General features: G+C 34.0%; 1 protein-coding gene across 3 annotated transcripts; it reads left to right on the top strand.

The window, feature by feature from the left end:
• Positions 1–7,560: 7,560 nt before the first annotated feature.
• LOC110811973 (Isochorismatase family protein) lies at positions 7,561–27,308 on the top strand. 3 transcript variants are annotated; one of them, XR_015818531.1, is made up of 6 exons: positions 7,561–7,688; positions 7,791–7,904; positions 9,618–9,852; positions 21,784–21,897; positions 23,951–24,079; positions 26,950–27,308. XR_015818531.1 is itself a non-coding variant. In XM_088218123.1 (5 exons), the coding sequence occupies exons 1-5, from the start codon at positions 7,641–7,643 to the stop codon at positions 24,025–24,027; spliced, it is 588 nt and encodes a 195-aa protein (XP_088074249.1). In that variant the 5' UTR covers positions 7,561–7,640; the 3' UTR covers positions 24,028–24,321. The 3 variants fall into 3 exon arrangements, 1 of the variants encoding a protein (XP_088074249.1); XR_015818532.1 differs by having other exon boundaries at positions 26,927–27,308; XM_088218123.1 differs by lacking the exon at positions 26,950–27,308 and having other exon boundaries at positions 23,951–24,321.
• Positions 27,309–27,858: the final 550 nt, after the last annotated feature.

The following is a 27,858-nucleotide window of genomic DNA, read 5'->3' as shown; positions in this document are numbered from 1 at the left end:
TTTGATATATTAATTTTTTTAAATAATAAACATGAATCACTTAAACTGAATGGATAGATATGAATTCAAGTGGGATGCAATACGAACTAACAAATCAAAAATTAATTCAAATTATTAATTAAAGAACAAAATGCTGAAAGCAATAAATATAGATTTGGGTTCTATGAGCCTAACCTCTGATACCAGATAACGTAGGAGGGTATGGGGAGGATCGAATCAACTATTATAACCCACTCAATGTTATGCAATATCAAAACTTTAACTGCCTAGATAAACCTCTCCCTCTAATTGAATCTACAATCCTAAAAGGAATGCAAAAACAAAGACTAGGAAAAATAAACAAGGAAAGAAAAAACGCCATGGACTTACAGATAAGTTGATCCCCGCTCCTTGGCTCAACAAGACTTCTGAAGACTCATTCTCCTTGAAGAACTTGAAGAAGCTAAATTAACAAAAATACTAATAGAAGAAAAGCCTAAGCTTTCAAGAATTCTCTCAAATTGATTGTAAATTGGTGTTGTTACAACCAATGGCCAAATGCCTATTTAATAAAATAAATACCCTAGATAAAATTCTATCTAAATTTAGGATAATTACATAATAAAATAATTATTCTATCATAAAGAAATTAATTAAATAATCTTAAGGATAGACTTACATAATAAAATAATATTAAAATAACATAATACTTATCCAATGTGAATTCCATGTAAAACACATAGGAAAATTAATTTAGGCATGTGGGATTTTAATTTAAAACATGGGTAATTTAAAAAGTGAGTCCCAAAGCCTTTTTAAATACAGAAATCAATAAAAATATTAAATAATTAAATTAACTGGGGAGAGCCGGATGGGTTTGGGCTATCCTGACGGTCCGGCCGGCCAATTCGCGCGAGTCATTCGAAACAAGCCCGCAGACTAGGCTGTGGCCTGTGCATGAGGCCAGTTGGGTCGGATCCTGGTGTGACATCCTATGTGCCAATTAAGGCAAATGGGTGTCAGATACATATTCAGAATAACGAGTGCATGATAATATTTATGCAGCAGAATCAAACCTTAACAAATCCCTTATAGATATATATAATGTTCCAAATACATACATCACTGAGCCCAGAAGTGGCTACAAAATACAAAACATAAGGGTCACTTCTTTCATTATGCTACTGAAATTCATCAGAATGCGGAAACAAACATGCACTAGACTTGTGGATCTACGGGATCCTTATACCTTTCCAAAGGTAAGTTTGCCTGCAGTTCCTCATTTTTTTCCTTATCTAGGGGGAGATGGAAAAAGTGAGTTCCATATACTCAGTAAAGAAAACAGTATTAAGTTAACATCATAAAATTTCAAAAGTTTATTATTTTTCTTACCGTTTAGCATCCTCATTTACCTAACTCATCATTAGGAAAAATTATTTATTTGAATATCAAAATAGTATGTTAGCATAGAAAATTCAAATATACATATATCATGCCAAATAATAGAGAAAATTAAATAAATCATGAAATGCATAGCTTTTCCGTGTCATGCTTCGTGAAGTCGTTACAAACTTCTATCTCTGAAGGCAAATACAGATATAGATTTTCAACTGCCCAAGTGGAATGACCAGATCAGATACAGATACGATAATTTGCTCAGTCCCACTTCTGGCTGGCCAAATCATGGTACGATCTATAACCACAACCATACCAACTATAGTGGTCTTAATAGATAGTTTATAGTCACGACATTACTTAGCCACGGGTGACCCCTACAGATAGTGCGATACCACTCTTGTCAGAGGGCACGCCGTCATCCACTAAGAATGGTCCTCTTATATCTTTCTAGACCAGATGGGGGAGAGGAAAATAGATACCCCGAAGGGCAAGGCGAACAGATACCCCTTAAAGATAAAAAGCCTAACAAGACACTTGATGCAATATGCATGTCAATACAGATACACTTCAAACCATACAGGCTTCATTCCACTTTTTTCTTTTTCTTTTATTTTACGTATATTATCACGGGCTACATATTACATTTATTAGATGCAAATTCATCAAGTGTCAGTAAATCACACAGCATGCTTGAAAATCAGAACAATTCGACTCATTTGAATACAGATGCATGCAAAACAGGCAAAATAACTATCATATTAAATTTGCTTATCTAAAAATACTCGTTAAAAGGTCAAAATTAATACTAAATTCCTTGTTGAAACCTCGGTGTTATCTTCTTAACCGTTTTTTCTTTCTTTCTCTTCTTCTCTCACTAATTTTCTATATCTCTTTCTTTCTCTCTCTCTAAACCTTTGAAAAATAGAAAAAATAGAAGTGTGGAGAGAAAGGGAAGGCGAAGGGCAATTTATAAAATTTCAAAATGTTGGATTCACGCCAAGTGACGAAATACGGTGAAAAGATTGGCACGAAAAACGAGGGAAGAAAATTTCCTCTACCAGCAGCGGCGGTGCGCCACCCAGGGTAGAGGTGGAGCACTGCTAGAGGTGGCAAAGCCTAGCCGATGTGCTGCAGGCTAGCCTGCCGGCGCACCGGGCACCGTATGCACAAGCCTACTGCGTACAAGCCCCAGGCACACAAGGCCTGTCTACATAGGCCTGCAGCGTGGACGGTGTGTGCATAGTGTGCAGCGCCAATCTGGGCTGAAGTGACACACAGACGGCCCGCCTGCGCGTGACAAAATGCACACACAAGTCCTAACCCTGCGCCATGCGTGCGGATGGGACGTGCGCACTATGCGCACGTCTCGTGCGTGCACGCGTTCGAAGGGGACATGCGCATTGTGCGCACGTCCTATGTGTGCTGGCTTGCAAATGGGACATGTTGCTGTGCTCACGCCCTCTGGCCACTAGACGCGCATGTGCGCACGCACAATGCCCAGCACCCGCGCAGGCAAACCGTTTTTTCGCGGGATTTTTCCCACAAGTTTTCTCCCGTTTCGCTGTTTTTCAATTTTTTTCTAACTTTTTCTTTTAAAATAAAATAAAATAATAATAAAATTAATAAAATAAATAAATAATTTAAAATAAAAATATATTAAAATTACGGATCTCGATAATATCGTAAATTAATTTAAATTTAAGGAAGCCAAATCTCCGAATAAATAGAGTTTCCAAATCATTTTAATTTAATGATAGGCAGGGTATTACACGTGGGCCTGAGCGCCCACAATGGTTTCTGCATGCGGGCCTAGCAGACTACGAGCCCGTGTGCTGCTATGCGCTTGTGCGTATGATCCGTGAGGGCACGCGTGGGCGTGCGCACGCATGGAGCGTGTTAGATGGGCCGCAAGCTCTATTCGTGTAGGCCATCTCCCTTAGGCATGGGCTTTCTTAAACCCATTAATTTTACTTGGGACTTAAGTCTTTTGGCTTAAACAAACTTGGCCCATCTCTTGGAATAATCCCAATTAGGAAAGTAGTCAATGATGAAATTATTTTTATGTTCTGGGCATTCCCATTTATGAAACTAAAACTTTCTTTCCTGTTTGAGTTGGGACCTACTGGATTCCTCTTTGATGCAGATTGGCATCCTTGACACCAAATTGGGGTATCTAATAGCACATCTCATGGTCCATTAAGTCCCCATTCTTCACGTGATCTTCTTTGGGTGCACAGGTTGGGCTTCTTGGAGGGCTATTGGATTGGCCTTTTAGGACTAACCAATATCCACTTAAGGTTGTCCTTTCCTCATTTTGGTGATTTTAGGAAACCGTCCCTGTTGGTTTTAGGTTTTTGTTCCATTAAAGTCATAGTGATCTTTGTTAGCATCATCCTTCCATCGGTGTTTCTAGGACAACTTCTTACGGACATCGAGTGTGTTATTAACTACCTTTGTCTTATAGGCAATTATCTTGCGAAAATCCCGAATGTTCGCGAGTTTCTTGTCTTTTGCGGGACTTTTCCTTTAGGATTATTTTGGTCCTTCCCAGAATCACATCAGAATGATTATGCATAACACTCTTCAAAAAATTTCAACATGCCTTATGTATTATTACTCGAACTTGAAACTAAGATAACTAGTATTTGGAAGTTTGAGGGGCCTATTTAGACTTTTTTATAATCTAAATATCCATTTTTATACATAAGTACATTATCACATTATGGCATGAATTCTTTTGAAGCGTTTAAGGTACATGATTTTGGCGCTAGTTAGTACTTATTGTGTGTATAAATTAGAAGGTTGTTTATTGTTGGGATGTTTAGAATAAAACAAATTATTTTTTCCTTTCAAACCATGAGTGAAAGATGTGTTAACTTGAAAGTTGTATTAATAAGACTCTCAAAAGGAGCCTTTTTAAGCTCTTGACATAATTATCTAGGCAACATTCAGAGATTTAAGAAAAGAAAAAACATTGGTTGCCATGTAGGGACAGTCTTAAAAAAGTTTATGTTTCTTAGAACCATTTATTAGTTTAATTAGAATTGGTCAAAGGTAGTTTATTTCATTTTATTATTTCTTTTTTGTTTTTTTGATGTTACTTTAGTAGCTATACTTTGTTTAGCTTTTGTTTTAGTCCTTTGTTTTTATTTGAAATAAGCCAAAATTAATTAGCCTATGCCCATGTCACTGAATGATTTTCTCACTCGTCATTTGGTTTTATTTTCCAAACTTAGTCTCTTTATCAGACTAATATTTGTTTTAAATATCTAATCCCACCTTAAACATATTAGTGGCAACATGTTTTTTGAATTCATTGAGAATTCTCTTTTTCACTATTTTTACCCTATGTCACAGTTATCATTTAAGACACTAAATAATTTGGGATGTTAAAATAGCTATAAAAATTTAGATGATTTTTTTTTTAAGTTAAAGCAGCTTTTGTTTTAGTCCTTTGTTTTTATTTGAAATAAGCCAAAATTAATTAGCCTATGCCCATGTCACTGAATGATTTTCTCACTCGTCATTTGGTTTCATTTTCCAAACTTAGTCTCTTTATCAGACTAATATCTATTTTAAATATCTAATCCCACCTTAAACAGATTAGTGGCAACATGTTTTTTGAATTCATTGAGAATTCTCTTTTTCACTATTTTACCCTATGTCACAGTTATCATTTAAGACATTAAATAATTTGGGATGTTAAAATAGCTATAAAAATTTAGATGATTTTTTTTTAAGTTAAAGCAGCTTTTGTTTTAGTCCTTTGTTTTTATTTGAAATAAGCCAAAATTAATTAGCCTATGCCCATGTCACTGAATGATTTTCTCACTCGTCATTTGGTTTTATTTTCCAAACTTAGTCTCTTTCTAAGACTAATATCTATTTTAAATATCTAATGCCACCTTAAACATATTACTGGCAACATATTTTTTAAATTCATTGAGAATTCTCTTTTTCACTATTTTTACCCTATGTCATAGTTATCATTTAAGACACTAAATAATTTGGGATGTTAAAGCAGTTACAAAAATTTAGATGATTTTTTTTTTAAGTTAAAGCAGCTTTTGTTTTAGTCCTTTGCTTTTATTTGAAATAAGCGAAAATTAATTAGCCTATGCCCATGTCACTGAATGATTTTCTCACTCGTCATTTGGTTTCATTTTCCAAACTTAGTCTCTTTATCAGACTAATATATGTTTTAAATATCTAATCCCACCTTAAACGGATTAGTGACAACATGTTTTTTGAATTCATTGAGAATTCTCTTTTTCACTATTTTTACACTATGTCACAGTTATCATTTAAGATACTAAATAATTTGGGATGTTAAAGCAGCTATAAAAATTTAGATGATTTTTTTTATAGTTAAAGCAACTTTTGTTTTAATCCTTTGTTTTTATTTGAAATAAGCCAAAATTAATTAGTCTTTGCCCATGTCACAGAATGATTTTCTCACTCTATCATTTAGTTTTTTTTTTTTCAAACTTAGTCTCTTTATAAGACTAATATATGTTTTAAATATCTAATCCCACCTTAAACAGATTACTGGCAACATATTTTTTGAATTCATTAAGAATTCTCTTTTTTACTATTTTTACCCTATGTCACAGTTATCATTTAAGACACTAAATAATTTGGGATATTAAAGCAATTATAAAAATTTAGATGATTTTTTTTTAAAGTTAAAGCAGCTTTTGTTTTAGTCCTTTGTTTTTATTTGAAATAAGCCAAAATTAATTAGCCTATGCCCATGTCACTGAATGATTTTCTCACTCGTCATTTGGTTTCCTTTTCTAAACTTAGTCTCTTTATCAGACTAATATATATTTTAAATATCTAATCCCACCTTAAATAGATTAGTGGCAACATGTTTTTTGAATTCATTGAGAATTCTCTTTTTCACTATTTTTACCCTATGTCACAGTTATTATTTAAGACACTAAATAATTTGGGATGTTAAAGCAGCTATAAAAATTTAGATGATTTTTTTTTAAAGTTATCTTGAGGGAAGCAATTTGGTAATTTAACCTTCAATATCCTTGTCTCGCACATCAAAATTGAGATTGATATACCACCTTTTTCTGCCTCCCGTTTAATTTAACCATAATTTTTCCAACTTTATAAACGTAAACATACTTGAACTTATAATGTAACTTACAAAGTAGGATGCATGTGCTAACGTCATAACACAGTATCAATGTAGTTTGGAACTTGATGAAAACTAAAGCATACCATGCTTATGCATGATAGGAAGAAATTTGATTATTACTTTAAAGGATGGTATGATCATGACATGATGCTTGCCCTACTTTTTCCCATTATACATGCTCTTAAGAGTATTATTAAAAGCACTATTTCTCTCATTAATTTTGCCAGATAATGAAAAGAAATAAAAACTGTTAAATGTAATTTTTTATAGCACCATAATAATTAATTATTGCTACTTTAAGGCATGGGATGTCATAAAGATTGAAAGATGAGGAGCAACCACCATTCACTTTGCTTCTTTCAAACTAAGAGGTGAGTGTTCATAAGAAACTACATGCAGAGAACAAGGTTGCACTAGCATTCAATTTATTCAAACCCATAAATCATATAACCTCTATAGACATGGTTCCATCATCCTCATGTCTTTCAAATAAAAGATAAAGGGTATTAATTAGGTACACAACTTCTTAATTTTACACACCATATATACAATTCATATCAATATATAATTAATTTATATTTATCTAATACTATATACATGTTATAAACTATTATTTAACTGAATACTTGTTACTTTCTTAGTTGATGTTGTAGATTTGAGGTGGTTGTACTCATGTATATTATCTTTTTAATGTTGTTTTTAATTATTTTGTATATTTTACTAAATTAATGAATATATAAATTTTTATTCAAAAAATGCTAAATACATGTGTAGATTAGTTATGCACTTATTAGATTATGGAAATACTTAAATTAGTTATATATATAGTAAAATTAATTATGAAAATCAATTAATATTTTTTTATATGTAGCTTAATATGGTGAAGATTACACCTAATAATATACATACATAATTAAACGCCATTACCATATTCTTAAAAAATATTGTTTATTTTATTTTATAGTTGTAATTTCTTTGGGATAATTAATATTTAAATAAATTAAATTGCTTTGGAGAATTTTAATAGATTTAAATGATTAAAAAAAAAAAAGAAAATCGACTTCGTGGATATGTAAACCCGAGTCAGTAGCGAGTCCAATGAGCAACAGATATGGCGGACAAATGGAAGCACACTGCTCTGTTAGTCATCGACATGCAGGTTTCTCTTCGATGTATGACTGAAATCTTCGTGTGAATATGTGTATCTATATGAGAATTCATTACTTTCTTTTCCCTTTTTTCGCTGGTTTATGTGTCATAGAATGATTTCATCCAAGAGGGTTCTGTACTGAAAGTGAACGGAGGCAATGCCATTGTTCCCAATGTATTGAAGGCTGTTGAAGTCGCTAGACAACGTGGTATCCTCATAGTTTGGGTAATTCCATCTTGCTATAGCTTCTAGTTTCGCTCATTGTTTTAAATTTCCTCTTCTGTTTATTTTTGTGTATTGCTGTTTGTTTCATCGGAAAATATATCCGGAAATTTTTGATTTTAACCCTGTGAAATAGAAGAGATCGTTCCCTAGTTGCCGAGTGACTTCAAGAGAGATGGTGATTCAATTAAAATTTCATGGCAATTTTGATAATTTGGGGTATATAGCGTTAAAAATGTTGTGTTTGTGGCTAAAATGTTTGCCTTAGGAAGTAGATTAATTTAGTCCTAGTTGCATAATTCTATGCCACACTAACCGAGTTCTTGGTGTGTGTCTCCTGAATTGATTTTCTTTTCTGGAACAAACTAGAAGAAGAGTAGCTCAGGAAAATCATCAATACTGCGGATAATCAAATGCGGGGAAAATTTGAATGACTCTTTTCGGATTAATGCGTTTTCAATTTTGAACTTTTGAAGGTAACTTAATTAGATTTTAATAGATTTGTAAATGCTGTAAATGAGTGGCAACCTCTTGGTACTTATATTAATACAATATACACTTTTATTTTAAAAAACTGAAGGTAACTTAATTAGATAAGATCAGAATTTTCTGAATTCTAATAATCTTTTATCCATTCTCACTTCATCTCCTTAAAACTCAAACTTATGAATTTTCCTCTAGCCATTGGAACTCTATAACTATTTCAAATTCTCCTTTCTTAACACTCTAGGATTTTCAGTCAGCTTATATCTGCGATTTTTATATTTTTATAAAAAGTATTGGCTTTACTGGCCTCCTTAAAACAAAAAAGCTAGAGACGGAAAAGGACTTTTGCTAATTTTCTGATTGGAGATAAATAATCTGCTCTGTTAGTCCTTTATTGATGAGAAGTGACATTTTTGCATCTAAGTTCTACCCTAACTGTTGTAATTCACGAGTCATTTTCCTAGTCCTTCGTAACTGTTTCAGGGGTCCATACTTTTGCATCTTTGTCAATGTTTTCTCCTGGAATTCCTACTTTCATGGACCATTTGTGTCATTATCCACAACATTGGAAGGCCATGGGCCTTTACAATATTTCCTGTACATGTGTGTGTTTGTCTGTGATTATCCCTAAAGGTACCTCCCTTTCCCTCTTTAACTTCCTTCGTTCCTACAAGCATTTCTTCCTATGACCATAACACTATTGGATCTTGCTGCCTTAATTAGGCATGAATTGGAAAAGACTGGGGTTGCAAACTATCATTGACCTCTTGCATTCTCCTTTTCAAGTTGAAGGGCTAGAATACCTCTACCTGAATTACTGCAAGTATAGTACAATTTGTTGACTGTAGTGGATCTGAGTTTCTCTTCTTTCTTATAGTTTGGTTAGCAAAATATTGTTTTTGCCATCATCCAATTCTGCAACCAAACTAGTGAAGGAAGTGTTTAGATATCTCTATCTTTTTCTGGAAGTACGAAGCTTGTGTGAATGCCCTTGGTCATGGCTTTTGTGTATTCTTGTCTCTTGGAGTGAAGGTAGTGGGTGGTTTATTTATTGCACTCAATTTCCGGCTCCTACTTGGGCTGCAAATCCTGTCAACTTCAGAATCCAGATTTGACGATAGTTTTATTATCAATTATATACTAATTGTTTTTCTTATTTACAGTCTTTTCACTTAATTGATAACATTCTATACTGTCCAAGTAATGATAATGACATTGCTTGAGTTTTAGGTTGTTCGTGAGCATGATTCACAAGGAAGAGATGTTGAATTATTCCGCCGACACTTGTATTGTCTTGGCAAAATAGGTCCAACTGTTAAGGGGAGTGTGGGTGCAGAGCTTGTGGATGGCCTAGTGATAAAAGAGGGAGATTATAAGGTTGTGAAGACACGTTTTAGTGCATTTTTCTCCACTCATCTTCATTCATTCCTTAAGGGTGCAGGGGTTCATAATTTAGCAATCATTGGTGGGTAAGAATGCTTGAAACATTGTTATTGTTGTTGACCATCTGCTCATTTATTTCCGGATATTTACAATATATTCACATTTGTTTTTATGGCTATGGAATCATGTAGAACCCTAGTTCTTTTCTAATTATTATTTGGACTAATTGATTCTAATCCCCAAATTCTAGAAATTGGCTATGGCACACTTTTTGAAGTTTTGAGAATGGAAAAATTCTCTTCTACTTGTCTTATTTCCTTCACCATGAGGTGCTTATTTTTAGAAAATGAATGCAATTAATTCCTAACACCTTTATGGGGGAAAGAAATAGCAATATATGGTTACTGGACACACCTTAACCATTTGATGATTCCTCCCACCAGGCAAACAAAAATTAAACCAAAATAGAAATTAAACCAAATTCCCTTCTATAATTTTCTACACTTCTCCTCAATCTAGTCTACATATATATTAAGTAAATTTAAATTGGATACAATGCCATCAAAGGTCCCCTTTGGTTGAGCTTTTGTTAGAATATTTACAATTTGTTGACTGGTTGGAATGTGCATAAGAGTTATAGTTCCATCTTCCATTTTTTTCTTAATGAAGTGTCGATCAATTTCTACATGTTTGGTTCGGTCATGATGTACTGGATTCTTGGCCATGCTAATGGTTGATTGGTTGTCACACCATACTTTCATAGGAGTGTTAATAGAAGCTTTCAGTTATAATAGTATCCTCCCCATCCACACTCCTTCACATATTCCATGAGCGAGTGCCTGAAATTTAGATTTTGCACTGCTACGAGATACCACTAACTGTTTTTTGCCGCGCCAAGTTACTAAGTTTCCTCAAACATAGATACAGTATCCTAATGTAGATCTTCTGTCTGTTATTGATTCTGCTCAATCGGCATCAGTGAAGATTTCAACATTCCTATTTATTGCCTTTTTGAAGAACAATCCTTGACCCGGAGTTATCTTTAGGTATCTTAGAATTCGATATACAACCTTCATGTGTTCCTCAGTTGGTTGATTAATGAATTGACTTACTGTACTAACTGCAAAGCTGATGTCGAGTCTTGTATGTGTCAAATAGATGAGTTTGCTTACAAATATTTGATATCTCTCTTTATCAACTTTCTTATCACTAACCTTGGACCCTATTTTTACGGTTGGATCCATAAGTGTATCTTCAGGTTTACTTCCGAGCATCCCTGTCTCCTTTAAAAGGTGTAGAATATATTTCCGTTGTGATACTGAAATTACCTTTTTGGACCGAGCTACCTTCATGTCAAGGAAGTACTTGAACATTTCAAGATGTTTAATTTCAAATTCTTTAGCCAAAAACTCTTCAAGCTTCTAAATTTCCTTAATATGGTCCCCTATCAGAATGATGTCATCCACATAAACAATCAAAATAACTTTTTTACCTGAGGTATAATGCTTGACAAACAGTGTGTGATCTGACTGACATTGCTCATACCTTACTTGTTTCATTGTTTTTGTAAATTTGTCAAATCATGCCATTGGGGATTGTTTAAGAGCATAAAGTAACTTTTTGAGTTTGTACACTTTATGAGGATTATTTGTTAGTTCAAATCTTGGTGGGACGTCCATGTATACTTCTTCTTCTAAATCACCGTTAAGAAAAACATTATTCACATCTAACTGACAAAGTAGTCAATCAAGATTTGAGGCAAGTGAAAGTAGTACCCAGATTGTATTGTGTTTGACTACTGGAGCAAATATCTCTTGATAATCTATCCCATAGGACTAAGTAAAGTTTTCAGCTATCAGACGAGCTTTATACGATTTACACTTTCATCCGGATTGTATTTAGTTGTAAAGACCAATTTGCATCTCTCCTTATGCTTCCCTAGAGGCAAATATGTTACTTCCCATATTCCATTCTTCTCAAGTGCTCTAATTTTCTCATGGATGGCTGTTCTCCATTCTAGTACTTGGAGGGCTTCATGGATCGTTTTCGGCTCTGGAGAACTTCTATCTAACTTGCTCACAAATGCATGATGTTTCGAAAACAGCTTGCCAAATGAGATATAGTCTTGTATAGGATTTTTGGTGCATGTCCGAGTCTCTTTTCTTAAAATAATAGGCAGTTCAGTGTCAGTATTAGTAGTAGGGATAGAGATCTCATTACCTGTTAATTTCTGGATATCTGGAGCAAGAATTGATTCATGGTAAGGCTTAGTCGATTCAGACACTTTCCCTTCTTGAACCTTGTTCTTTCTAGTATAGACATGTAACTCATTAATTGCAGACAATTTATTTTCAGTTACTGCCATTGGCTCAGGCTCTTTGTGTATGGTTTCAAGTAAAGTATTAGGTTCAAACTCTAAAGAAGATGCATTTGGTGAAATCTGTGGATAAAGAGACGGTATACTCACATCCCACAGTTGATATTTTTGAGTAGAGTTCTCCCCCCTAAATATCAGTTGTGGGGTAAGAAGATTGATTTTCAAAAAATGTGACATCCATTGTGGTATAAAATCAACGAGTACCCTGAAAGAGACATTTGTATCCTTTTTTATTAGAAAAGTATCCAATAAAGATGCATTTGAGAGCTTTTGGGTCAAGTTTCCCCCTGAGGTGTGCATGAATATGAACATTGCTGAGCAACCAAAAACTTTAAGTGGGAGAGTATTTAAGATATGAGATTCAGAAAAAGTTTGTAGGAAGAGGTTATAGGGTGACTAAAAATGAAGGGTACGGGAGGGCATTCGGTTTATTAAGTATGTGACAGTGAGTATTGCCTTTCTCGAAAAATATTTTGAGACAGGAGTGATAAATATGATTGATCGAACAATATTAAGAATATGTCTGTTTTTTCTTTCGGTTATGTAGTTTTGTTGTGGGGTATTTACACGAGATTTGATAGATAATGTCATGTTCAGTAAAGTATTTTCCGATGGTGGTTTCGAAGTACTTACATGCGTTATCAAACTTCAACACTTGTATGGTGGTAAGAAATTGAGTTTGAATCATAGTGTTGAATTTCTGAAATATAAGTCCCATTTCAGATTTTTCTCTCATGAAGAAAACCCAGGTAGTTCTCGTATGATCATCAATAAAGGATACAAACCACTTAGTTTAGGTGATATTAGTGACCCTGAAAGGTCCCCATATATCACTTTGAATTAATGCAAATGGTTTTAAGGGTTTGTATGATAGAGTAGGAAAGAAATTTCGAATATGTTTAGAGAATTGACATATTTCACACTGAAATTAAAGAGGATTCTTATTCTTGAACAACAAAGAGAATAATTTTTTTAGATACAAGAAATTTGGGTATCTTAGTTGATAATGCCACAAAATGATATCATGATCATTATTTAAATGACTTATAGAAACAAAGTTTGCATATATCATTGTGAGTTTGTCTCCTAGAGGTGTCGGCTTGAAGAAGGTACTGCCCCGAATTCATCTTAGCATTGCTGATCGTTTTTTCCGAGTTCAAGTCCTGAAATTCGCATACATTAGAGACAAATTTAGCAGCACAATTTAGATCTCCAGAAAGTTTGTCAATAGATAACAAATTACAGTTCAAATTTGAGACATATAGAACGGAATAAGAGTCAAATATGGTGACAAAACAACAGAACCTATTCCTGCCACTTTAGAGATAGATCCGCCAGCAATTCTAATTGTGAACCCTTCCTTACACGAGCTATACTGCTGGAGCAGTAAAGCATCACCCGTCATGTGATCGGATGCCCCGGAGTCCACAATCCAAACTTACCTTTTTGCAGAGCAAGCTGATAAACCAAGGGGAATTTTACCTTTATATGCTACCGAAGCACTGATGAGATGATTCTTCTGAGAAAGCATTCTCTGGAGAGCATCCATCTGTTCTGAATTAAATGGGTAGCGGTCAGTAGAGTATCTTCAGAGGTTGTATGATTCCCTTGGTGGTCGTTGGGGTTTTCAAACTTGGAGGGCTTTCTGTCACCAGGTCTTCCATGAAGTTTCCAGCATTTTTCGCGTATGTGACCGGGTTTCCTGCAGTGGTCACACCACGGTCGTCCCCTCTTCCCACGATAATCCAGTGTTCTAGTTGTAAGCGCAGAAGCATTTTAGATTAGGTGAGTGGATTGCGTGTCTTCCATCATTACTTTCTTTCGGCTTCTTCTTACCGAATCTCGGAGAACACTTCGCGGATGCTTGGCAGCGGTTTGATTCCCAATACTCGTTCTCGCACTTCATTCAGGTTTTTGTTTAATCCCATTAAGAACTTGAAAATTCGTTTCTGCTCAATAATCGATTTAAAGAGTTTGACATCTTCGGGACAGCTCCAACGATATTCTTCAATCACGTCAAGTTGCTACCAGCTGCGAGTTAGAGTATTGTAATACTGGGTTACGTTTAACTCACCTTGTTGCAGGTCATGGAGGCTGGACTCAATTTCGAAGATGGTAGAAGTATTCTTCTTACTGGAGTAGAATTCCCGAGACGCTTCCCAGATTTCATATGTGGTCTCGTAAAGGAAAAAATTCTCTCCAATTTCGGACGTCATCGAGTTTACTAATCATGACATAACCATGCTATTTTCGATTTTTCATATTCGGGTGTTCGGATCATTGGCAGGTGGAGGTACGATTTTGCCGCTGAAGTATTCATCTCGGGCCTTGCCCCGGATGAACAGCAGCACCGATGATGACCACTGGAGGTAGTTATTGCCGTTTAGTTTGTGCCCAGTAATGAATGACGTAGAGTGTTCAACCAAACCATGGTTGATGGATGCAGGAAGTATTCATCTCGGAGAAGATGGTAGCTCACCCGTGGCCATCTGTGACTTCGGCTAGTCGGGATGAAGTTCCTGGATCAGAATTGCTCTGATACCATAAAGTTTTGAGAATGGAAAAATTCGCTTCTACTTGTCTTATTTCCTTCACCAAAAAGTGCTTATTTATAGGAAAGGAATGCAACTAATTCCTAAAAGCTTTATGGGGGATGGTTACCGGACACACCTTAACCATTTGATGATTCCTCCCTCTAAGCAAACAGAAATTAAACCAAAACAGAAATTAAACCAAATTCCCTTCTATGATTTTCTACACCTTTATTTTATAAAATAATGATTATGTATTTTATATTTGAATAATAAGAAGGATTTTATTCTTTGCATGCTGTATTAGAGTAATCAGCTCTCTATCCTTTTTATGCCTTCATGCTGAACTTTCTTTTTCTGCAACCTTCATTATGAAGCTAGAAAAATTTATCAGCCGTAGTTGCTAATTACTGACCTTTGTAGCGAAAACATTGTTCTTCCTCTTTCTTCTTTTCTGAATAATGTCAGATTTCTCTGAAAATTCATCCCATCACCACTACTGGATCCATGTCAAATCAGTAGGCAAGGGAACTACTGACTGAAGCCATTTAATCATAAATGGCAAGAACTATTGAAGTTCACAGATCATAAGAGTAAAGGAAAGAGAAACGTTCAATGATTATGTCTTGGCTTTGGAATTCAATGCAACTTAAAACTAGTGACAATTGTATGTTTCTCATAACTGCTCGATAAATTTGGGAAACTACTTGCCTGACGTAGTCTCAGATGCAAGGTGCTGTTCTAATCTATGGAACAAGAGTAAGATGTCATATGCAACAACGTACAGTCTCAGTCAGTGAATGCTATAATCTCGTATCAAGATTGTGGCTTGAAATGAGTCATTAATAAAATCTTAAGATGAAACGCAGTGGAGATGCTGCAACACTAAAGAGTTTTCTGGAAAGAGAGAATTTTTGAATTTCTTGCATGGGTTAATGTAGAATTCAATCAGATTCCCATTCAGATGTTGGAAAGCAGACACCCTCTCTAAATGAGACTTCTGCAATTTGTGCTTAAAATATAGCAGGACTCTTATGCTGAATTTCTAAATTGTAGGTGGCTCAACCATGATCTTCAAAAAATTAACAGATGATAGACTCAAAGGTGATCTAGTAAAGAATGGTACAATTTAGATAGACAATTAGAGTACTCTAAGCTATTTATTTGGGAAGGCATTTGGTGGACGTATAGTAAGAAGCCACACTAGACGAAGGAGATTGCTTCAAACTCCATTAGAAAGCTCAAGTTCTTGCTGAGATGGCAGTTTTGATGGATAATTGTGAAGCCAAACACAACTCATAAGTCGGAAAGAATGTTTTAACTCACATTTTTTGAGAACTTAAGAAGGGGGAAATTGAAAAACTCAAATATGTTGTCGACTCCCTTGGTAAACTCTATAGTGCATCGTTATTTGCTCAACCAAGTAAGTTCTTTGTCTTACCCTTTTAGTGCCTCAAATTCAACTGTCAGAGGTCATGGGTCTTAGACCTAGGATGTTCTATGCTTTTAGTCACCAAATAAAACTGTAGCCCTCTGTGAAATTTAATATAATCAATCATGAAGAATGTTTTACAAATCTTGTTTCAATATCTATAGTTGAACAACTCAATTTTTGTGTGCAACCGCATATTTAACCATGCAGACTAGCATGGACAGATAAATTGAACATTTCGTAACTCAATGAAGTCTTGTTTCTATTTGTCATGGTACTTGCAGTTATCTAGTCTTGTGTCGTGTAGTTCCTATGATGTTCACACATATTATTCTAAGTCAGTCTAACCTGTATGATCGAAATGCTCAGCATGATGAGACTACTAATACTTATCGTTTTATGTGCGACATAAAGAGGTAATTGATGTCTAAAAACACGTGTAGTTAATGAAGAAGATAAGAGAAGGAACCTTCAAAATTAAGAGACAAGAAGTGTTATGTCTTCCTAAGAGTAAAAATATTGAGGTTAAAGATCCACTTACGAAGAGTCCATAGAAGTTCAATATATGGAGGAACTTAAGTCAATAAGTGAGACTAATGATGCTTAACTCAAGGATGAAGTTGAAGAGAAAATTGGTCATTATGTTGATTTTATCCTACCATTAGGATTCCACATCATAAACAGTTATGTGTTCCCATCATGTTTATCGTTGAAAGAATGGCCAAGCAAAAGAGTTACCATTTTTTTATGGAAAAGCTCGAGTAGCAAGGTTTTACATCATTGATTACTTTAAACCTCATGGATGAGTTTTCTTTAACCATTAGATAATGATGCGGAATGAACTAACAATAAATTTCCTAAATAAATTAGAAATTGAATAATTGTATTAAATATAAAATAATTATCCCATTTAGGAATCTATTATTATATTATTTAGGAGTATGATTATAATTTTAGTAACTTAGGATTTTATTTTTATTAATATGTTTCCTATTTGTTTTAGGATTAGTATTCATAGTTCTATTAATTTATTATTTCTTAGTTTAATTTTATTTAGGAAATGTTACTCATAACTTATAAATAGTTTTTTTAACTTCACTTATTGATCATTCAATTATTAAATAATATTTTAAGAGTTCTTCAATTTTTTGGTTGTACGATGCAATCAAATCCAGAAGTGTGATGCTTAATATTTCTTATTTACAATATTTAAGAAACCTTAGGTGTAATATTTAGATTTTTTTTGTCCCTAAATTCCTAATTAGACAATCAATCTTGTTTGTCCTACATTAAAGGGATTATCTTTAATAAATTTTCCCAGTTTCTTACAAAGAGAAGGGTTATTTTTGAGTCAGATATAGCCTAACAAAAAAAAGTTGCTGAATAAAAAAAGAGCAAATTGTCAATGTTACACAAGCCTTATTGTTTCAAAATAATGTCCTGAAGTGTTGCTAGGTGGAAGCTACCTTAATGATGGCATGCATAATTACCAGAGTGCCATGTAGATTGTTAGGAGATCAACCCTTATGATTATGCTTTCTGAATTTCAAAAACGTATTTGCTTGTGTCTTGTTTATGCACTTTCATGCACAAAACGTGGGAAAACTTGATCAAAGGGATAAAATGTGGTTATGTGAAATATTCAACCACCAAAAAGGAATGTAGTGTTATCATCCGACCATTTAGAAATATTTTACTTTTATGAATGTCACTTTTCATAAAAATGAGCTTCTAGTAAAGATAAATAAGAGAGGGAGTCTTGAGTTGAGCCTTCCAAGGACTTGGTCTCCCTTAAACAAATATGTTCACTCTCTAACAAATGAATGTAAATGAACGTGAATCTAATCACCTCAAAAAATGAACCTAAATATGCTTTTGAAACTAAATTAGAAAAATAGTAGCTTGGTCTAAGTATTACCATGCTGCTTCAAGTTTATTAACAAAGAAATGCCCATTTCTAAACCCACATAGATCCAAGAATCCTATGAAGAGTGGTTAAATGGATATTTTATTGAATATTACAATTTTATATGTACAAGTTTTTGAGAATAGAAGAGAAAACAAACCTTTAATTACATTAATTACATAAAGTGTATTTTATCCTAATGTCCTTTAACCTAATTACATGGTATCTTTAAAACTCACTTTTAAGTTGGAAAATATATATTGTTCATCCCAGTTTACCAATAATAGTCGAAAATGCTAAATTACTGAGACATTTAGTCATTACACTTGCAAGCTGTGAGCTAGTTGGCATGTATGGGTTACATATCGAGTTACTATCTAGTTTTTTTTTTTTATGAAATGTCGGTCAACTCCAATATATTTGGTTTTGTCATATTACATCGGATCATGACAATCTTTATGATTGATTTATTATCACAATATAGGTGCATGCGGCTATCCCACTTGATTTTCAGATCTTCTAAAATTCTCATTAACCATAATAATTCACATACTCCTTGAGTAATTGCTCGGAAGTCCGATATTGCATTTGACCTTGCAACTACGTTTTGCTTTTTACTTATCCATGTAACTAGGTTATCTTCAAGAAAGGTACATTAATTTGTGGTAGATCTTTTATCCATTAGGGACATTGTGTAGTCTGTAAATATATTAGTTTTAAGAGTAACTTTTTATTATTTTCGAACATGATCTGTTCCCAGATGACCCTTTAAGCAATGCAATACTTTGTAGGTTGCCAGTAAGTGTAATTCTTTAGCGTTGCGCATAAACTGAATTATAACACTTACTACATAGGTGATTTTAAGTCTTTAATGTGATAGGTATATTAGTCTCCCAACATCTCCTTATCTACTAATATGTCATCTTCTGCCGGTCCTAGTTTACGATTGGGATCGATAGGAGTACTAGCTGGCTTACATGCTTGTTTGCTTGTATCTTTAACAGGTCATAAATGTATTTCTGTTAGAAAATGAAGTTAATGATTTTAAACGAGTGACTTTAATTCCCAAAAAACTTCAACTTACCTATCTCATTAATTTTGAATTCTCTAGTCAGACGTTGCTTGAGCATTAATCTCTTTTTTTCATCATCCCCTACTACAATAATATGATCGGCATATATTAGGGGAGTGGTAACTCCTCCTATCTCAGAATGCTGTATAAACATAGAGGGGTCTCCTTGAGTTTGCTTGTATCTCAAGGCTGTCAATACCCTTGCAAATTTACCAAACTATGTCCTAGGTAATTGTTTGAGTGCATAGATTTTTCAATTTAGATACCTTATGCGATCTTATCCCTCTGTTAAATTCTATTGAGGTTTTCATAAAGATTTTTTTCTGCAAATCTCCATATAGGAATGCATTTTTCATATCGAATTGCTTTAGTTGCTAATCAAAATGAGTAGCTAAGAATATCAAGATCCGCACTACATTCATCTTAACTACCAATGTGAATGTCTGCTAGTAATCTTGACACTTTGAGATCTTGAAACTAAACTAAAGAACTTGCGATCTGTGAGTACTAGGGTTTTTGACTCGAAAATAATTGGAGCTCGATTGAAAAGTTTTTAGCGCTCTGATACCATAATAAAAAACAGCAAGTATCTACAGAAACTTAGTACACAAAAATGAAGTGAACTGACGAAGATTTGAGAGTGAATATGGCGCATATTCGAGAAACAGAGAATGAGGGAGAAGAAAGAGAAACGTCGGGCTGTATTTGGAAAATGCAGAAGTAATTTCTGTTTATTACCATAGAGTATTTATATACACATACAAGAATGAGTATTTACAAAATGACCCAGCAGTTTCTATAAATTACACAGGAACCTCTCTATTTACATCAAATTGTAAAACTAGTTAGAATTAATATACTCTAACAGTTATTGACTATTATATTTTATTATTTAATTAGTTAGTGTTATGTAATTAGGATTTTATGAAAATAATAATCTCATATAATCATAAATTTAGTACAATAAGAATTTTCCTATCAATAGCATAGAAATTCTATAAATACCTTAAATGTAATAATCTAAAGGGTGAGAAATAAAATTATTATTTTTTCTCTAAAAATCAATATGATATTAGAACCAAATAAACCTATTTTATGGTTTTAATTTTACGGTTTTTTCAAACCCTAAAATAACAAAAATAGGTTGAATAGAAAGAGAGTCAGATAAGGGGAAGAGAGGACAGATCAGAGGAAGTGAGAAAGCAATTGGTTCCTTCCTCCACCATGTGCAGTGCCGCGGATTCCTTCTTCCACCGCACATAGAGCCGCGTGAAGAGCCACGCTACCCAATTCCTCCTTTTTCCACGCGCAGAGCTGTGCAACCATCTCGATCTGCCTCACTCCGATTGCACTGTGTGATTATGCTAGCCACATGTACCCGAGCCGCACCTCCCTTCTCCATGTCGATCTGGTCCCGTCAGGGAAAACAAATCACCACCGTTGCGCACGAGATCGACTGAGAGGCATCACACAGAGCTGTTAGCCGCAACTCACCGACCTACTGCAAATGAGTCATCTGCCACACACCAATCTTCCTCTTCCACCACGCGCAGATTTGTGTGCGGGGAGTTTTTCTAGCCAGTTGCATTGAGCCGATCTGAGCCTGTGAGCTGAGCCGATTTCAGCTAGAGCTGAGCCGCTTGTGCCAAGCTGAGCCGAGTTTAAGCCCGAACCGAGCCATTTTTTAACCAAGCTGTTTTTCAACCGAGCCCCTTTTTGAGTCGAGTTCAAATTGTTTTTGAGTCGAGTTTGAGCCATTTTTTGAGCCGAGTCTGAGCCCTTTTTGAGATGACTTCGAGCCCTTTTTGAGTTAAATCGAGTCGGTTTTGAACCGAACCGAGCCGACCTGCTGCCTGACAGATCTAGTTCCAGTTGGCAGCATATTTTGGGCATCCTTTGACATTGTTAAAATGCAGGATAGCTATTCAAAACTTGGTTTGCAAATTGGACATGTATATTTTATTATTTAATTATTTAATTAGTAAGTATTATGTAATTAGCATTTTATGTGAATAATAATTTAATATAATTAGAAGTAGAGTAGGATAAGAATTTTCCTATCAGTATGGTATAAATTCTATAAATACCCTAAATATAACAATTTAAAATGTGAAAAATAAAATTATTATTTTTTCTTCAAAAATCAATAATGATACTATGTGAAAAGTAGTTGAATGTGTATTTTATTGACTATCACAGCTCTATATGTATAAATTTGTGGAATGGAAAAAGAAATAGATCAATAATTACATTGTATAGTGTATTTTATTTTGATAGCCTTTAACCTGATTATATACTTTCTTTAACAAATCCCAATCATGTATTGAATCCACAGGTTCCCTATCTATTGTTGATAATAAATCTGTCTCTTGTGATTTTCTCAATATGGACTTGCCTATTGCTAATCTATAGATGTGTACAAGATCTTTTCATTTATTTTTACTGAGAAATTTTGTACAACCCTAGTTTTTCTCTATTTATTATTTGGATTAATTGCTCATAAATATCCCAGATTTTATGAATCAATTATAGGATCAGATTTCCCTGATCAAGCACAAGTTTTGTGTATAAATAATGATTATGTAATGCTTATTCAAAAACTAAGAAAGAGTTTATTTTTTTCCACAGTATTTCATGGATGTCAAAATAATTGTTATATTTAATATCTTCTGATTCTTGAATCCATATGTTTTAGGTGTTCAAACTCCAAATTGCATCAGGCAGACTGTCTTTGATGCAGTAGCTCTTGATTACCAATCTGTTACCGTTATCACTGATGCCACCGCTGCTGCAACACCTGAGATACATGCTGGCAAGTACTCTCTGATTTGTTGAATTGATATGATTTTATCTGTTGCTATTTGTTTCTTTTGATTCTGTTGTGGCAGGCAACCTGGGTTCACTCCCATGCATGCCATTTCCTGTCCTTAAATTTGACGTTCTGTTAGTTATAAGAAGATATTGGATAAGAAATTGAGTCTCTTTGTTCCTATTAGAAAACAAAATATACTTGAACTAGGAGAATACTGTATGAGTCAAATACATTATATGAGTGAATTCGTAGCTTACATTATTGTAACCAGCCAAAGATTCTCCATCATCGGTGGTAGTTTGACTTTTTGTTGTCCTTCTCTGCATATATACGCAGTTAGGATACATGAATGTTGAATAAATTACAACAAAAAGAAAATTTAGTTCATAAATAGAGTAATTTACCACATTTTGTCTCCCAATAATAGTTGCCCATATTTCAATTTCTTGTTCTAAGAACCTCACCGTTTACTACGTAATGATTTTTTAGTTAATATTCCTTGCATGATCCAGAATTGCACCACACTTTTCTGTACTTCTCACACTTGATTGGAATATTTATTGTAGAAACCTTGTTGGGGTTTCTTGGTCCATCAGCAGCTGTCTTCCTTGCTTTTTTTTTGGCCTTCTACCTGGTCTTTTCACTATGAGAGAATCAATCTTAGCATTCCAATACTTACCCGCTCATCACTACTAAGCATTGGATTCATGAAATATGTCTTCACACAAGTCTCCTGAACTCATGTGCATATTTCCTTAGGTGTCTCCTTATACTGGTAAATGGCAGAAATAACATGCCTATAAGGAAATGACACTCAAATCTCATGTTCTATAGCTAGAACTTTAACAAAAACAAAACGGAACGAAAAACAAATTAACAATTAAAGTTGATATATAATACTAATAACAAGAAAAATATTTGTCTTTTGTTCTTTGGAAATAATCCTTACCATATAGAACCACCTATTTTCCAACAGTTGTCGCATGAACCAATACCAATTGTCCTTTTTGTCTATATCAACACACCAACAAGTGGAAAAAAGTTGTTACTCTCCCTTACTAATGCTGTAAGAAGCTGTCAACCCATTTCTGTCAACCCATTTCTCCAAACAAATGGCATCCATTTAAGCCTATAAAAGGTGTAAATCCTGCGAAGAAGTATTTTTTGGTGCTTTGAACATTGTATACGACCTTCTAAAAATTATTATTTCCTTCCAAATCACCTTAATTGTTTAGTTGATTGTTGCTTCTTTCACTTTTCTTTTCTTTTTCTTGGTTTTGACTCGTTAATTGCCACAACATTCTCTACTTGCATTTCTGCAGTGCTTGGATTTGTCAGTTTAATTATCCCATAATAATCTCACAGTTTTGCATTTTTTTTTCCTATCACCTTTTATAATATCATTTGATTTCTTTTTGGCTCGATAAACTGAGACAAATTGATATCCACTCCAAGCTCCCTTAATTTCTTTTGCAAACTAAACGTGTTTACTTTCAGATTCTCCTTAAAGTCATCCAGGTACATTTGATTCAAATAAGTTGACTTTGTCTCAGATTTCTTATGACATTAATACAAGCACCAAAGTGTATTAACCCATACACAAAAATATCTATATGTCGAGCTTTAATACCATATTGTATTCAGCAAGCTGAATCAGGGAAGAGAAAATTTTTGTGTTTTATTATCATATGATTGGATTTTGCATGTATGTAAATATATGGTTTTCCATAATAGAGAGGGAACTAGTTATGCATGAATACAAATAATAAAATATGCACTGAACAAGAGGTTACAATTAAATGAATATCTATAAAATAACAAAGGGAAGCAAATCTCGGCTGTCAATATTTTGCTCCAGAGCTCCTTTTTTCTTCTTCGATGTCAACATAGTTGGCAGAATTTCCATGTTTCAGCAGTGGATGTGTTTTTGTGTGTGGATATTTTGTGTCTTTGAGCTTTTTGCTTCTGTTGACAGTATAAAATTTACTCTGAAAGCAAAGTTCTTGTCATTAACAAAGAACCATCTAATATGAGCCAAAATTTTTTGAACCAGCCAACATCTTTGACATGAAAAATGTGGGAGTTGCAGCTCCAACATTGCAAGAGTGGTCTGAGGCTGAACCATGATCTCAAACAACTAGATCATGAGCTACACTGCCTGAAGTTGCTTGTTATAATGGTAATATAAAGTATTTATTTTATTTTTCTTTTTTTGATTGGAGTTATGGGTGCTGTGAAAATAAAGATAATCACTTGTGATAATTGATTAGGGGCCTCCTCCTTAGAAGTAAAGCTGTAGTTGATATGAACATTAGCATTTTCTCATTTATCTTATGATGTGTACTGGCCTGGAACGTAAAAGAAAATAATTATAAATTGAATGCAGAAGCAAAATAATAGAGTTAGGGTTTACATTTTTTACACTAATTTAGAATATCCAATAGGGTTACGAGAATAACTTTTCTAAAAGAACAAGCGAAAAATTAAAGAAATAAATTAACAGTAAACAATTAGGTATCGTATAACGACCTTTACTAGATTTTAAAGGGAGTCCAAATAGTGAACTATTCACAATCTCCTTGTTGATCGGGATCTAGATCTTCGCTTTCTTAATCTAAAATGGTTAATAAAATGGTGAGTTGTACTATTCCAGTAAGAATATCACACTACTCACCGATATAGAAATGACAGTTGGTAAAAATCATAAAAACAACTAATAGATCTCTTAAATTAAGTAAATTCATTTATTATAAATAAAATCATTTATTGCATACCTGTCATTGCAAGATTTCTAAAACTGACCTATACAGACAATAATACAAACAATCATAATCTCATATTCAAGTGAGCAAAACAACTTTTTATTTTTATTTGTTTATTGGTATTCCTGGGAGTCCATAGGGATGTCCCACTACGCATGAACTCATATCAAAACTTGTCAACTAACCATTCGTCCCCATATCCCGTCCAGTATGAGTGCCAAAAATACTATCTCTCAATATTTTGTCCAGTATGAGAGTGAAATAGGCCGTTCCCATACCCCCTTCCGGTATGAGCGTCAAAAATATCATCCATCAATACCACGTCCGGTATGAAGATGAATTGAGCTATCCTCATACCCCGTCCAGTATGAGCTTCAAAATACCATTCATCGATATTTCATTCGACATGAGACAACATTCACGGTAGAATTCCTTATATATCTGGTCCGTCCACCATCTCCTATAATATCTAGTAAGACAATCATTCACTCATTCACTTAACTAATCAATTTTCCGTTTATATTTTAATTTTCACAATTTAATTGTAAATTACGCAGGACAAGTAATACATGCATCAAGAAAACACAACCGAATCATGTTTACTAATTCTAATCTATTATCATGCATTTAAAATTGTAAAATCAAATAATCAGTTAAAACAAAACAAACAGTAATATATAAGTAGTTCCGGCTCTATTAGTAATCTATAATTAATTCTCGAAGTTTTCTAATTTACATAAAATACTGTATTATTTATAATCAGACTTCAATTCCATAATAGAGAATAAGGTAAGAGATTTTTACCCGAATCGGTGCCCGAAATACAAAACTTTTACTGCGCTTACTGGCGATCTCCGAATTTTCTGAATTTTTCTGCGAAAATTGAAACACGATTTACATACCTAAAAATACTCTAAAAATTCAAAATCGGTGTTAAAACCCTTTTTTCGGCCAATTTCGGGATTACGACATAGCGGCACCACCGTGCTCCAGCGACGGCACCACCGTCCGGCGGTTTGCCTAGGCCTGACCATTTTAGGCCAGTTTTATATCCATCCCTACGAGAAAACATATTAAGGAGTCTCGGTTGGACAAAAAAAGTCAAAAAACAGAAACATACCGACGATGAATTTTTCAGTGCGGCAGCTCCACCGGTTTACTTTTGCAGCTGGGTGTTTTTCTTTAGTCAATCTGTATAAAACAGAACGGTGATCACAATGATAGAAAAATTGCACAAAACGGAAATCGGAAAGGGACTCATCAGATGAGGTTTCAAATTTTGCCCGTGGTAGCGCCGCCGAGTTTTGCCCGTAGTTTTCAAATCATCCGCCGTTCTTTTTACTCTAATTTGTCCATGGGGGTGTTCATAATCAAATTCCAAATGGATAGGAGAATTTTTACCTTTTTTGGCCGTCGGAGGTAGCGACGGTCGGCTCCCTTCTCCAGCGACTGGTTCTTCTTCTCGGGCAAAGGCTGGCGGTTAGGGTTTAGTTTTGGTGTGATGTAAGATATTTACAGCTGTCTCGTGTCAATTTGGACCGTTCATCGTATTTAATCTTAACCGTCTGATCGCGTTTAAAGAGAAAATAAATTTGGACCGTTCATTGCGATTTGATTTCGACCGTACGATCGCATTTAAAGAGAGAACGAATCTGAGTCGTTCGTCGCGTTTAATCGCGATCGTCCGATTGCGCTTGAGGAGGGAACGAATCCAGACCGTCCACGCGCGCGGAAATATTTCCAAACCGTCCGATCGCGGGGTACGCAGATTGCTAGCATGGCCTTCCGCATGGCACCGAGTTAGCGCGCCTTGTCACGCGGCGCGCTCTGGTTCGTCGAATCTGCTGATTTTATGGTACTACGTGATGCAATTTTTTAAAATTACATTTTGACTCTAAGTTTTCGATTTTTCTTTTAAAAATATCATTCAAACTCAAATTTTTATCATTTTTTTCAAAATTATTTTTAATTTTGTTTTCAACCTATTTTTTCTATAATTTATATTAAATTAAATCTTATTAATTTCAAATTTTCATTTTTATACATGTTTTGAATAAAAAAATTAATTTTGGACTATATTTCGGATCCGGATATTAAATGATGTATAGGTCATTGACATTGTTGAATAAACATACTCTAATATATGAGTTGTGAGTCCAATCAATTGGAAATTCTGCATGAGTTTCTGACATAGTACGCGGCAATAATATGACGAAGTACTTTAAATGCTAATTACTAAATGGATGATTTTTTTCTCTTGTAAGTGAATTACGATATGGATGATTAGGTTGATGCTATGACTTGGAGGATTCATCTTTATCTGTAGAACTCTGTTGATTTACTTGGATCCACTTGAATGAACGAGCAATTCACCGAAGATGTATATCTATTTGTAAGAGTAGCTAGTTTATATTCTTATTTATTGCTTTATATCTTTTCACAGATTAATTCTATGGATCAGTATTAACCTTCTTAGTGTTTACGTAATAATTTTTTTTGCCTCTCAAAATTAAGTGAGGAGCACTATTTGTATCTTAATCAAAATCTTATTCCTTAGATGCCTTTAAATTGACACTGTTTTAAATTTTTATTGTATGTAAGAAAAATAAAAAATAATATAAATGTGATAAAAATTTGTAAAAGTGAGATTTTAGTTTCAAGTTAATTTTATGTTTAATTTAAATCATTTATTCTTTAACAGGTAAAATATAAATTTATCAGTGTAAAATTTAAGATATTAATAAAATTTGGTGTAATTATATATTATAATTAAATTTTACTTATTAAATAATTAAAATATAAGAACTGAATAATTGCAGAACATAATCGAAACAGACACAATTTCGCACAGGTAATGTTATGACTTATTTTTTCCTCTCTTTTGCACAAAATAGTAATATTACAAAGGAAAAAACAGTAACTACTTTTACTAATTACCCTTTCCTAGTATTTGAAAATCAAATAGTGAAAAATGATATTAAGATTCATTTTTATGTTTTAACATTTAGATTCTATAATTAGAATTACAAATCTCCTTAATGGGAACATTGCATATATATCAAATTCATATTCATTATAAACAAATCACATGATCACAAGATGCGAAAAGCTATGAATAAGAAAGAATTTGTTTTTAGGCTGATTTTGCAATACAAAACCCTCCTGTACATAAATTACACAAGATGGTTGAAAAGAG

The sequence above is a fragment of the Carica papaya genome, chromosome 4 (assembly GCF_054855325.1).
Source record: "Carica papaya isolate Zhongbai chromosome 4, ASM5485532v1, whole genome shotgun sequence".
NCBI classification, from domain to species: domain Eukaryota; kingdom Viridiplantae; phylum Streptophyta; class Magnoliopsida; order Brassicales; family Caricaceae; genus Carica; species Carica papaya.
The sequence above is the reverse complement of the archived record's forward strand: the minus strand, read 5'-3'. Positions and strand labels throughout refer to the sequence as shown.

Bases quoted from the DNA above. Each gene is read 5' to 3' on its own strand.
- LOC110811973 (XM_088218123.1), top strand. From the start codon at position 7,641: ATGGCGGACAAATGGAAGCACACTGCTCTGTTAGTCATCGACATGCAG. The intron at 7,689-7,790 runs GTTTCTCTTCGA...TATGTGTCATAG, and splicing joins TGTTAGTCATCGACATGCAG to AATGATTTCATCCAAGAGGG. The intron at 9,853-21,783 runs GTGGGTAAGAAT...CATATGTTTTAG, and splicing joins TCATAATTTAGCAATCATTG to GTGTTCAAACTCCAAATTGC.